The sequence below is a fragment of the Schistocerca americana genome, chromosome X, assembly GCF_021461395.2.
Source record: "Schistocerca americana isolate TAMUIC-IGC-003095 chromosome X, iqSchAmer2.1, whole genome shotgun sequence".
Classification (NCBI taxonomy): domain Eukaryota; kingdom Metazoa; phylum Arthropoda; class Insecta; order Orthoptera; family Acrididae; genus Schistocerca; species Schistocerca americana.
The window spans coordinates 707,055,507-707,069,448 of record NC_060130.1 but is presented as its reverse complement, the minus strand read 5'-3'; the positions used below and the strand labels follow the sequence as shown (position 1 = coordinate 707,069,448).

Below are 13,942 nucleotides of genomic sequence, written 5' to 3'. Positions count from 1 at the left end.
ATGGTACTTTCCTTTTCGTGGACGATGGAGGAAATGTGCGTTTTAATAGAGCTAACGTGGGAATTTTACTCTCGCCCCTCGAGTAAACAGTGTGATTTACGAACTAGAAACATCCCTCAACTGCAGCTGGAGTGCGTTGCGATCGCGTATACCACGTTCGGGCCCACGTACCATATGAACAAGTCGTATCGTTCCTGAACGTTCAGCAGCACGTTCAACTTGGCGCGCTCAACGTTCACGTTCGACAGCACAGTCCGTGTGCCGACGGCTCTAGTGCGGCCTTGGAATGGAAACGTTTTGATCACCCCATAGAACCAAAGGTTTCGTTAAGTCGTACATCGATGGAAAAAATGAGTCGCATTGAAGGATGAATATGAAGAGTTCAATTGCGTCTCACAGTATTTAATACAAAGAAATATATCGATAGTGTGACATCAACTTACGAGAAGTCTGCTGCTGCGACGCAGTCACCGTTGAAGGAGCACTCGAGCGCGTTGCAGGTGTGCGCGTGGACGGGTGCTCCGACCTCGAACGTAATGTTGAAACCGTAGACGTCGAGCAGCGTGTCGAGCACGCGCAGGTGGTGGCCTTCGAGTGCGTCCAGCTGGAAGTCGATGATGAGCGCGGGGTAGCCGGACCACAGCCACTTCGTCTCCGTCACGTTTTGGTCCGTGACGCGGTGTACCACTTTGCGCCCGTAGTTGTACGACTCGCTCTCGTAGTAGCTGTATTCCGTCACACTCAGCCCCGACGTCACGTACACCTGGTAAAAGCATTCTCTGTCAACAACTTAATAGTGCTAATAACCATCTTCGGCGATTTTATTTCAGATGTGTAACTAGACTGAACTTAACTCTTTAGTGCGCTACTTTGCACATCTGCAAAGCATAATTTGAACTGATTTTTCTCTGCTGTGGGTCAGAATTTCGCATTGAAGATTCTTTTGCTTATTGTAACTGACGATGCCCTAAACGTGTACTGCTAAATGTGACCACCTACACGTAGTTTCGCAGATACGAAAAATTATTTTAAATAAAGTGAAACATTGTCGATAATTTTTCCTATATTCCTTGGCAATCCTGCACGTTCTAACAATACCACCACTTGCAAAATTGTTAGAAATCAGATTTATAATGTTGGTCACGCAGCATATGTTCGCTTTATCGGGCAGCAACAAAGTTATTGACTGTGAATGGAATCGTCAAAATGGAAATAATGAAGTCACTATAAAAGTCATTAATTTTGGCACTTATCTTGAATGGATTTCCACGTAGATTTCGTCGAAGTTGTTATGGCTCATGTTGTTGATTCTAGGGTGATTCCACTTTGACTGCTAAAAGGTTCAGATCTGTATTTTAGCAATATTTGAAGACCTAACAAATGCGGTTTTCAGGAAATTATTAATGTCCAAACAATCCCAGATCAGAACAATCGTATGGTAGAAATAATTTTCGACTTGCTGTTCACGATCCACATTCATATTAAAATTCTTGTAAATTCACATATACTTCTCCTTAATTGTCACATCATCAAGAAAAGTTTTGTATTAATCTTCATATATTTAATTTCCACTTTTACCAAACACAAGACTTTACTGTGCTTTTACAAAGCGAAATAACAACTTAACTTCTGCAAAGTGAAACAAAGACTGCTCTGTGCTCATTCGCGCCAAAACGGTTACAAGTAAGTCAAAGATTATGACAATCTCACAGAAATGAATACACACAAGAACCATATCACTGTAATATATCGATACATCGGAGTACCTATACATTAATAAAACCAAATGTGAATATTGTCACAAAAATGTGTCTGTTACTTCGCAGAAAAGTAGTACGATATTACTGGTATCGAGAACTGGGGTTGGAGGTCCGTAATGGTAACGTAAATAAAGAACCATTACAATGTGAAAATAATTATTAACGGTCATTTAAAGAAAATGCAGAATGAAGGGTTAAACGAGCTTTCATCTTCCAAACTTTATAAATGAAATGACAATTTCTGTCTTTATGAAGTAAGTAGCATTATCGTGAGATAACAACCGTTAATAGATCTTATCATACAGTTCAACTTTATTCAGACAAATGATGTAGCGAGCGAGACAACATTTCTGGATTCATCAGATGCTGTCGATACAATACAATGAACTTAGATTTCACTCTTGTGCACCACGGACCGTTACTTGGGACGAAAAATTACAATAGTGTCTAGGTGGAGAACCTGAAATGTTGGCAGATGGCTAGAGTGCTGCATTTGTGCCATTTGGATTAATAAATCGTCGTTTCCTTAGCTGGAAGGTGCTCCCACCGTTCACATAGTCTCTTTATAAGCTATTGTCGATATTTTTCTTTCTTAAGCAATATCAGAAACATCAGGTCTGTGATATTACTTCTTGTAATACGGTTTTTGCTTTGGAGGCAAGTAATGGTCGTGTGACTACATACTGTGATCTCTTAACTGATATAGCCGTTTATAAACTGTAGAACACTTTACCTGATCAGATGTATCTGGACATCTATATGTAGTGCGGAATCGACCACTACACGTTACGAGAGGCGGAACCGACCGTCTAAAAGGAGTCAGGGACTACTGTGTTATCAACAGAAATGCAGTAACAGCAAAATGGGTGTATCAAGAGAGCTCGGTGACTTCGAACGTGGACTAGTAATTGGATGTCACCTGAGTAACAGATCCATCAGGGACATTTTATTCCTTCCATAAATATCATTGCGAAATGAAAAGGTTAATGAAAAGGTTAATGAAAAACCAAGGCCAGGCAGACCTCATGTGTTGACGGAAAGGGACCATAGAGCACTGTGCAAGGTGGTAGTACAAAATCGCATGAAATAAGCTGAAGGAACAACTCGTGAGTTTCAGAATGCTACTAGAAGTCCAGCTTGTACAATGACTATAGGAATACATTGGTCGAGGAGCTCCTTGTAAGTCACCCAGTTACGTAGTCAATGCTGGGCAACGCATGGGGTGCTATGGAGGGCGTCGTCCTTGGACAGTACATGACTGGAAACGGGTGATTTGGAGGGACGAATCACGCCATGCCCTGTGGAAGGGTTTAGTGTTAGTGAATGCCTCGAGTAAGTTTCTTGCCAGCAGTGAAATATGGAGGAGGGGGTGTTTCGTAGGTTTTCGTGGTTTGTACACTACTGGCCATTAAAATTGCTACATCAAGAAGAAACGAAGATGATAAACGGGTATTCATTGGACAAATACATTATACTAGAACTGAAATGTGATTACATTTTCAAGCTATTTGCGTGCATAGGTCCTGAGAAATCAGTACCCAGAACATCCACCTCTGGCAGTAATAACGGCCTTGGTACACCTGGGCATTGAGTTAAACAGAGCTTGGCTGGCGTGTACAGGTACAGCTGCCCATGCAGCTTCAACACGATACCACAGTACATCATGAGTAGTGACTAGCGTATTGTGACGAGCCAGTTGCTCGGCCACCATTGACCAGACGTTTTCAATTGGTGAGAGATCTGGAGAATGTGCTGGCCAGGGCAGCAGTCGAACATTTTCTGTATCCAGAAAGGCCCGCACAGGACCTGCAACAAGCGGTCGTGCATTATCCTGCTGAAATATAGGGTTTCGTAGGGATCAATGCGAACAAGAGGTGACCGAGAAGTGTAACCAATGGCACCCAATACCATCACGCTAGGTGATACACCAGAATGGCGATGACGAATACATGCTTCCAACGTGCGTTCACCGCGATGTCGCCAAACACGGATGCGACCATCATGATGCTGTAAATAGATCCTGGATTCATCCGAAAAAATGACGTTTTGCCATTCCTGCACCCAGTTCGTCGTTGAGTACACCATCGCAGGCGCTCCTGTCTGTGATGCAGCGTCAAGGGTAACCGCAGCCATGGTCTCCGAGCTGATTGATAGTCCATGCTGCTGCAAACGTCGTCGAACTGTTCGTGCAGATGGTTGCTGTCTTGCAAACGTCCCCATCTGTTGACTCAGGGATCGAGACGTGGCTGCACGATCCCTTACAGCCATGCGGATAAGATGCCTGTCATCACGACTGCTAGTGATACGAGGCCGTTGGGATCCAGCACGGCGTTCCGTATCACCCTCCTGAAGCCACCGATTCCATATTCTGCTAACAGTCATTGGATCTCCACTAACGCGAGCAGCAATGTCACGATACGATAAGCCGCAATTGCGATAGGCTACAATCCGACCTTTATCAAAGTCGGAAACGTGATGGTACCCATTTCTCCTTCTTACTCGAGGCATCACAACATTTCGCCAGGCAACGCCGGTCAACTGCTGTTTGTGTATGAGAAATCGGTTGGAAACTTTCCTCATGTCAGCACGTTGTAGGTGTCGCCACCGGCGCCAACCTTGTGTGAATGCTCTGTAAAGCTAATCATTTGCATATCACAGCAACTTTTTCCTGTCGGATAAATGTCGCGTCTGTAGCACGTCAACCTCGTGGTGTAGCAATTTTAATGGCCAGTAGTGTATATGGATTCCTGGCTGTGTTTAAAAATTATTGAATGCAGAAGGATATCAACAGATTTTAGACATTTCGGAGACGACAACTGTACCAGCACCCAGTGGTTTGTGGTCAATAACATCCTTGAATGTAAGTGTCTCCCCAGAGTCCTGACCTGTACCTAATGGAACATCTTTGAGATAAGTTAAAACGTTGACTTCGCTCCGGACTCTAACGTCCAAAATCACTACCTTCTCTGGTTTAAGTCTTGAGGACGAAATTACAGCCAATCCTCCAAAAACATTCAGAAACCCAACTCAAAAGTGCCCATTGCAGAGTTAATGCCGTCATAGAGGCGAAGAGTGGACACACCACATATTAATGTCCACTGATAGGTATCCGGATACTTTTGATCAGATGATTTATAAGCACAATTACCAGATACGGAAATCTTAACGGGTAGCAATTGTTCGTGTTTTTTTTTTATTTAACTTGTAGAGCAGCCCTGCTTTGACCTTCGTCAATGTGAAAGCCAGCCTCAAAACTAGGTTATTACTGTAAATAGTCTTCACGGGTTTGCCGCCGGATCACGTTGTGAAAATTTCACAATCAACTGTCCAACATCTTCAGGTGGTTCAACCCTGCTCGTGGCTAGGTACGACTGACGGTATCCACACACCGACGCCCCGTTTTTAGAACGCGCAAGAAGAATGCGCAGCCATGGACATCGCATATGCGCAGTGATTTGCCATATTCAAACTCCCTCTGCCGAATATCGCAGAGCAGCTCTCCCGCGCGTGCGCTCTACGCTGCGTTTGTCAACAGTGCTGCCAGACGTTACTCACCAACGGCCGTACTAGGCCAGTGTTATGATGGGCCTGTTATCGAAGAATCTTGATCTTCGCGTCGTGATTTAATAGCAGCCAACGCAGAGTTCCAGGCTGTGCTAACCTGAAATCCGGTATCCTTGATGATGAGTTTATGGGCTGTACGGATATGTATTGCTTCCTTAACGACGCAGTCCCAGAAATATGATGCCGTTGAAAAAACTTCCGTCTTTTCATAAGTCATACAATGTTCTGTATTCAGGCAGTGTTCCGTAATTGCCGACGTATTATTATCAGTAATTGCCTTCAGTTAACGAGTCCACATCGTGATTGTGGATTTACAGCGTTCAACAGCGAGGTTACTGGTGATCTTACTAAAATAGTCTGAGACGAATGAAATAAAAACATGTGAAACTATAAGTATACAAAGCACTAACCATCTTACCGAAATTAGTTTCGCATTCTCCTCTCACATTGACCTACGCAGTCAAGCCCAATAGCACAGATTGTAAAAATATGCAAAACATGTTGTTACGATCTTAATTTACATAAAAAATAAAAGCTAAACTAATAACTCATTACTAGCTTATCACATTCATCTCATCGTTTAATAAACTAGAGAGCAGGTCACACGGTAAATTAGCCTTTGTCCTTCGCAAACTGAAGAATCCTTTCGCCGGTGCAGAAAGAAATGTTTCGTTGGTCTGTGCACTACCTGCAGTTGAGTGAGAAGAATTTCTTCGTCTCGCCTGAGTGGCTGGAATGAACTAGCCATAGCTGTGTAGTTGATTTTACTACCTGCAGATTTTTGTCTCACTTCCAGCCACTCTGCTTCCCACCGCCATAAGGCTCGGTACCTCAACACGATTGTATTGGGTATAGAGGGACGACACACTGATGCACGGAGGTTTTCGTACAAGGTTCCTTACCTGCCACGACCGCTATTAATATCTCTGAATTTTTACGTGCCCAGATATTCAGCAGAATTACACCTCCTTTCTCAGTAATTGTGGGGGGGGGGGGGGGGGGGGGGGGGAGAGGGAGGTGGGAAGGGTGTTAGGCAGATATGTTCTAAAAGTATTTTTTTGATGGCTGCCTGCAATGTGTAGACTAAAGGACACATAGATGGTCAAAGCAGACGACGAATCACTCAGTACAAATACTTCCACCTTCAACAATCCCCTCAAGCTTGCATGTAATGACGACTACGGAAAACTAGTTTGGTAGACGAATTTTGAGGCCACACTCAGGGAAAGCAGCCAGTAGCGCCTCCCTTCTTAGACCTATCTTCGAATATTACCGTATAATAGTGGTACTGTTTTAGAATGTCTTGAAACATTGAGTTAAAAATAAACGCAGCAAGTGCAATCTTTATTGCAGCACAGTAATTAAAAAAAGACATGGGCAGCCAGACTTCCAGGTTTTTCCAACCCTAGATTTGGGTTGCTTTTTATCCTGAATAAAATGACACTACTGGGTGCCTAGCATTGATCTCAAATACCCTCGTCACTCGCAATTTCCTTTGTCGAAATGTGCATTGATAACGGGTGAGCACAGGTTTAGTGTGATACTTTTTCTGGAAGAGCAAAATCCAATAAAATTGAGGCATCAATACTAGCTTACGCCAGACGGAAAGTGACGGCTTCGCAGTCTCACAAGTCACAAAACATACCTGGTTAGTCCTAAACGCCAGCGTAATTCACGTGTGATGCTAATACTCTTGTGATACGTAGGTGTCGCTGATACATAAACCACGTGTCCATAATCTAGCCAGTACCTTATGAAAACTTCATAAAACTGAAGCAGACGCATCTTGGCTGCTCTCCGGGAACTATGTCTAATTTACGTCGAGATATCTGCTGCAACTCGTAAGTCATTATTTCAACAACTCGATGTAAACGAGAAGTTTGGACAGAAAAAAACATATGTCACATTGATGAAGAATATTGTGATTTCGTACGCCTTTCCTGCGTGAAAAAATATTATGTAATATCTTCCAGAACAACATATTTCGCAGTAATCTCCGACAGAATCAGGGCATGGTTAATGCAGGGAGACATCCTGAGTCCGCAGTGATAGGAACTAAGGAGTTTGTGGTCATTAGGATCAGGACCTGGCAACGGTTTAGCATATGTTCCAACGAAGGAAGATAGGGTTTAGTATCCCGTCGACATAGAGGTCATTAAAGACGGAGCAAAAGCTCGGATTGTGTCCAGGATGGTAATGGATATCGGGCGTGCCATTTAGAAGACCCAACCAGGCTTTTTCCTGTGCGATTTAGGTAAATCATGGAAAACCTAGATCTGGATGGCCGGATGCGGTCTGGAACCATTGTATTCTCGAACGTGAGTCCAGTGTGCTAACCACTGCACTGCCTCTCTCGGTCATATGCTCCAAGATCTTTCCTGCCCATCTAGTTAAGGCAACACTTCACAAGCAACAGGTGCATGTAACGTACTTCACTGATTTCAAGAAGGAAACCAAAATTGCATTCTCTATTAGCGCACTACAACACAGACTTAAAAAGTTCGGATTCACTAGTGTGAGCAGTGGAGCTATTAATACTGTGAATGTAAACACCAGTAGCAGGGCAACAAGGACGCCAGCGCGTTTTGTTAGTGTGGTTGCCTGTATCAGTGGCAGGTATGCACTCAGGGGCTAACTTATTGTTCTGCTTTGATTGACAGGTCATTAACCTATTGTTCACCTTTGATTGACAGGTTCTTAACCTATTGTTCCTCTGCCCCCTCACCCTCCCCCACCCTCAGGAAACCTCCAACCCTCCCAATCCCCTCACAGCTAAAGCCAGACTTTCAGGTCTGAGTTATTGGAATAGCCCCTCTTATCAATTTAGTTGACAACTTGATTAAACTGATCAATTAATTAACACCTCCCTATCTGGTAAATAGCCCCTCCCTGAAATTGGCAGGAAAAAGACTCAGTTGATCAGTCATTTGGAGGGAATTCGATCGCAGTGTATGGAATATTGTTTAAAAAATTTAGACAATGTGTGGAATATTGTTTAATTAAAAAATTTATGGGTTTCAAAGCAGTGTATGGAATAAATGGAAATTGATGGCTCTGTGGTGGAGAGGAAGGATCTCGTAACAGGAAATCCAAGGGTATATTGTTTCCTTATAAAAAATTCAGTTTGCGGGGGTTAGATATATCTTGCTCATCATTCTCTGCTGTTTGGAATGATTTAGGTCTTGTATGAAGAAATTATATGGGAAAAACATGTTGCATAACCTAATGTTTGTCACTGTAGTCTGGGTGTCTTAACCTAATGTTTGGCCCTTTGTCGGCAATTTACGTATTGTTCTGCTAAGTGGTTTTCAACGTCACCCCCATCCATTTAATCTATTTAACCGCCTTTGATACCAAATTAAGTAACTAGTTATGTCCTTCAACCATTTTCTAGTACATTTCTTGAATTTCACACGTTTTAGAACGCCATTTCTGGCGCACTCTTCTTTGTCACCCACCCACATCCCCTTAAATTGTTGTACTGTGTTTTACAAAAAAGCTTATGCAAATTAATTATGCAGAGTAATCTATTGTTCTGCACTTAGTCTGCTCTTCTGCTCCTTGTCACCCACCCTCCCACCCCACCCCTCAACTACTGTACCACTAACACCGTACTGATATAAAAAATTAATGCGAATTAATTAAATCGATGTCCTTCACATGTGTGGGGTACTTTTTATAATTCCCAACATCCTATTGGTGAGGGAAATCGATGGAATATAGTTTAAACAAAAGATCGCTAAAAAAACATCCTGCCACCCAACACTGACCCCGCCGACTCCCACACGCGCTTTGCAGGGCCACCAGCGAGACAAACGCCGGACCACGACCCACCACTCTCAGGCCACTGCCATCTGCCACCAGCAGATGAAAGTCGCGTCTATTTTCAGCTATACAGTTTGAATTCTTCGAGTGTTATACTGATGTCACGTTTCTATGTAAATAACAGCCATGTCCCCCTCTGTATGCGCTATGAAAATACGGGTCATTCCGTCTCACAAGAGAGACACGTCGGCCGCGCCCACGTGTTTACCTGCTCTGTATGGCTGACGCATAGAAGCGAGATGTGTGCACAGTGTGGCTGTAAATTTCGTGGTTCTACAGCTACTGGTCTGGAGTTGCCCTAATGCCACAGTGTCAGATGAGGGACAGCATCACGCCAGAGATGGATGCTCTGCCTCAACTTGTCTTTGAACACATGAACAAAGAATATATCATATAGGTCCAAAAAGAGGGTCACTATTCTTCCAACTGTCTAGTTTAAACTACTTTTCTAGGTTATCCTACTACCCACTTTCCACAACCGAAATACATGCCCTTGGATCATTGTATATAGGACTTGTCAGAAGATTTTTGGTAGATTAGCGAAGAAGACAAACAAATACTCTAATACCAAATCTTTATTAATTTTGCATTTACATTTACGTACAGATAACAACTCTTTCCTAAGCTTTGTTAGGTGTAGTTTTAATAATGTTCAATTTCATTTTTAAATTATCAGTTAAATTTACGTCTGAATCATCTGTTTCTTTATCGAGCCACTAATTTGACAAATACGAGGAAGGTATGTTTTGGAGCTCCAGTATATATCTAACTTTTTTCCTGCTAATTATCTCTTTTATGGCTTTGCCAATTAGTTGTTTTCCATACGGCAGTTTTTCTAGACTAGAGCATTAGGGACCTTTAATTTTTCCTCTTATTTTATCCATGACACTGTTGTTATAACACTCCACATCCTCCTGGGTGTAAGCTGCAAGTTCTTCTGCTGCACATTCTTGCTTAATTTCGGGATGGAACTGTAAGTTTACAACTTTTGCAAACGAATTGGCATTAAAGGAAGTTATTCCGTTCGTTTTAAGCTCTGCAAATGGTTGTTCTGTAGCTATGTGTATGACACTGAGCTCATCACATTTAGCCAGCCGAAGTGGCCGAGCGGTTCTAGGCGCTACAGCCTGGAACCGCGCGACCGCTACGGTCGCAGGTTCGAATCCTGTCTTGGGCATGGATGTGTGTGATGTCCTTAGGTTAGTTAGGTTTAATTAGTTCTAAGTTCTAGGGGGCTGATGACCTCAGAAGTTAAGTCCCATAGTGTTCAGAGCCGCTTGAACCATTTGAATCATCACATTTCAATGTAATGTATCCGCCCTTTTCAGCAGCTCCAAGGAGGAATGGAGATTGATAAAGATATTTTTCGTGTGTCCTTAAGGCTCCAGTCCGTCGTTTTCGGCCAGTACTCCTACATATGGACACTCACCACTGCTCTTTACAGTGAACTATATTATCTTGTATTCCCCAGTCGTAGCTAGATTTATGCATACACTGTGTTTAAAGCCATCCGTAAATCTGGCCTGCACATCCGCAATAGCCTCTCCTTTTTTTCTATTTGCAGCTTAAATTCTTTCTTTACAACAGCTGTCTTCTCTGTATTCTCAGTTTTTTTCGTTACTCCGAAGTCTTCCATTTCCTGTTTCCCTTTCCGTGCACAAAGCACATTAACTGTAGCTAAAGGTGTAATCTCTCTAATGGGAAATGGTATAAGTCTGTGTGATACATGTACTATTTTCCTTAGGACTTGTGGAATGAGGTTGTTCATGTCAAACAATACCAGTTCTTCAATACCTACATTGGCCGGTACTGTGGAGAACAGTGTTCTGGACTGAGAAAAATAAGTTACTCCTGCTTTAACATAACATTTTTGTATATTCCTTATATGGTCTTTATTCGAGTCAGAGTTAAGAATGTCCACGTAGTTTATAGGTAGATAATAAAAACTGTATGCAGACAGAACATAGCTGATAAGCTTTTCCCTGTCTGGAGTATCTGGAAGACTTACTTGTACACCTGTCAATTTTCGGGTGTTCGTGTTAACCCACTACACAAACTGTAGAACGTTATTAGACACAACACAACAGTTATTCTGTACGTTACAGGTTAAATGACACCACATGGAAGCAAGTGCCACAGAGTAAAGTTGAGCACATTGTAAATACTGTTCATTGGTGTCTAATACACTTGAACACTCTTGCACAGGGTCGAATACACAATCCATTCTGTAGTTGTATATTGTAGCGTCCAACATAGTAATGTCATGCTGTTTTGCCAAGGAAGATCTAAAAGTTTCTCGCGGTCCCATGTGTGGACACTTTATAAAATTTATAATTTCCCGTTGTTGCTGTACTGGCAAGCAGTGCTGACTCAAAGCTGATTTATTGCAATTTATGCTACTCAGAATTCATCATTGAACTCCTGCTGCGACGGGGAAGCTATTTCAGATACGTAGGCCAGCTTAAGAATCTCGCTAATTGTGGGTCTGACGATCCCAGTGCCAAACCTAAACTCTTTGTCCGGAGCCAGTCTGAGGAGTACGTGTCTAATTAGTGTCTTGATAAATAAAGCGTTGCAAGATTTACACAAAAATATACTGAGCTGTGAGAGACCTTGCAAATCTGTGGCCCACGCTGCGCAAGACTGGCTATATTTATTTGCACATGGTTTAAATTTGAACCTTGCAGTCACAATGCTGAGTGAAATGTTCGCTCAGCAAATCACATAATTCTTCGAACGGAAGACTGTATGGTATAACTGCTTAAGACAATAAGAAGGAAGTTTGATATTCACGATCCGAAATGTTACTAACATTGCAGTAGAGAAGGAAAAGACCGAGATAGATCTCCTGGTGCTTCCATACGTTCACATATCTTTTATCCAACATTTCTAAGTATCTATTACAGTGTGGGTAAGGTCCTTTTCCACAGTTTAGCAGCGCAGTAGATCACAAACGCACACGTAAACTTTCAGATTCACAGGCGTGAGCAGCGGAGCTGCGAACACTGCGAACGTAAACACCCGCTTAGCAGGCTGGCTGTTCAGGCTGTGATCAGAGCAGCATACGGAGAACCAGTAATAGAAGTCGTAGTTGTCGTATACCAGACACAAAATTCCAATAGCAGACAACAAGAAAAACAAATAAAATATCCGAGTCGATGTAACAGGTCTAATATGACGCGTAACTATAAGCTTCATTCAGAGCTTTAGTGCGCCGTGAAGCCGGCTTTATATCCTTGTCTCCAGCAAAGAACGTAGCTAATGCAGCCGCTTCTTGCGCCTCCCTGTGAAACAGGCCTCAATCCTAGATCGCTATAGCTTGCAGACGTTGTCAGTATCTTCTGTATGACACTGAGGTGTCACAAGTTCCCCCTTTACGAGTTGGGCAGCTAACTACTCTGTCATATCTTACTAAAAAAATTTGTAGAAGCATTTTCTTTGATATCTCTCCAAGGTACCGCAATTTGCTGTACTTTATTGGGTTATGACTAGGCATTTTCTGACAGGCTCAGTGTTAATTCCAGCTCCCACATTAGTAGCCGGCAATTGCGTGCCTCAGTTATACTTGACTTGAGATCCACTTGACCTACTTCTACCATCGCTTGATATTGACAGGATGTCGGATCCAGAATGGCAGTAACTATTTTCTTAGTTAAATGCTGCACATTGTCTGGGCGATGTGTCTGGGTGTTGTCTGACGACATAGCTCATTCATTACAGCTGTTGTACATGTCTCACTGGGTTTTCCGGATATTCTAATTATGGGTTTCCATACTTGAGCCGAGTTAGTGGAAAGATTTAAATAGTTTGGGAAGTCTTGCTACTTCCCCTTCTTGATTTCCTGAGTGCTTGAAAAATTAGGTAGAATTTGGTCCTTGACGTTAGAAATGTTTGGGGATCTTTGCAGTTGGTCGGCAACTGAACCCGCAGAGAATCACCTGCTATAACTTGATCACAGTGCAGCACTTCTCATTCCACAAGAGTACGGGAGGTGTCCATAAGCAACCAGAAGACTTTGGGGCCGATACACCAATGGTTTAATAAATCACCACCGTACTCTGTGTCGATGCTCGAACAGCCATTTGGCTGTACAGCATCCAGTGACTCTTACTGAGCATCCAATTTGGCGCCTTATTTTCAGACACTGCTTGTATACCATAAGCATTCATATGTAGAAACTACCATTGGAGTAGAAAACATTTTCCGTTTCCCATTGAGCAGGGTTGACCAGAGTACGAGATCTATTTTAGTGACGGACCCAATAACAGTTCTGAATTGCGTGCTCTATTCTTTGCTCATGAGGCGCAACACTTCCAAGCAATAAGACATGCGTCAAGTGATGGAAGTATTGTGGTAGATTTTATAGCACACAACTTGGATTTAGACCCAAACACAGGAGCAGTGGGTGGGGGAGCTGTGCGCCAGATCCCTAACGCAGCCAAGAGAGGCAATTCCCTGAGAACGATAGGAAGGGTCATATGAAGCTTCAAGGAAGCGTTAAGGAATCGGCGAGGATTAATCCTAGTCTTCTTTGGGTGTATTTAATTCATTAAATCTGTTTGACAACCACTGGTGACCACAGTCAATAACACAGGTTCGCTGAAGTCACTCAAAGCTCGTTTTGGGCTACACCCATTTTTATAATTGAAAGAAAATAGTGAGAACAACGCACTATTTTGTTCGTTATACGATCGTATGAGGTGTAATGCACATTTATTAGATTCTTGTACATTGAAGTCGTGACAGCGAGAATAGTTCTTCACTTTCCGTGATTCAAGTAACTGTACAAAGCA

General features: G+C 42.7%; 1 protein-coding gene across 1 annotated transcript in view; it reads right to left on the bottom strand.

Annotated features, from left to right (window-relative positions):
* Positions 1-439: 439 nt before the first annotated feature.
* Positions 440-13,942, bottom strand: part of LOC124556264 — a 457,762-nt gene continuing 444,259 nt past the window's right edge. The window contains exon 4 of the mRNA XM_047130250.1: positions 440-763. Within this exon, the coding sequence (XP_046986206.1) occupies positions 440-763 (324 nt within the window). The remainder of the gene's footprint in view (positions 764-13,942) is intronic.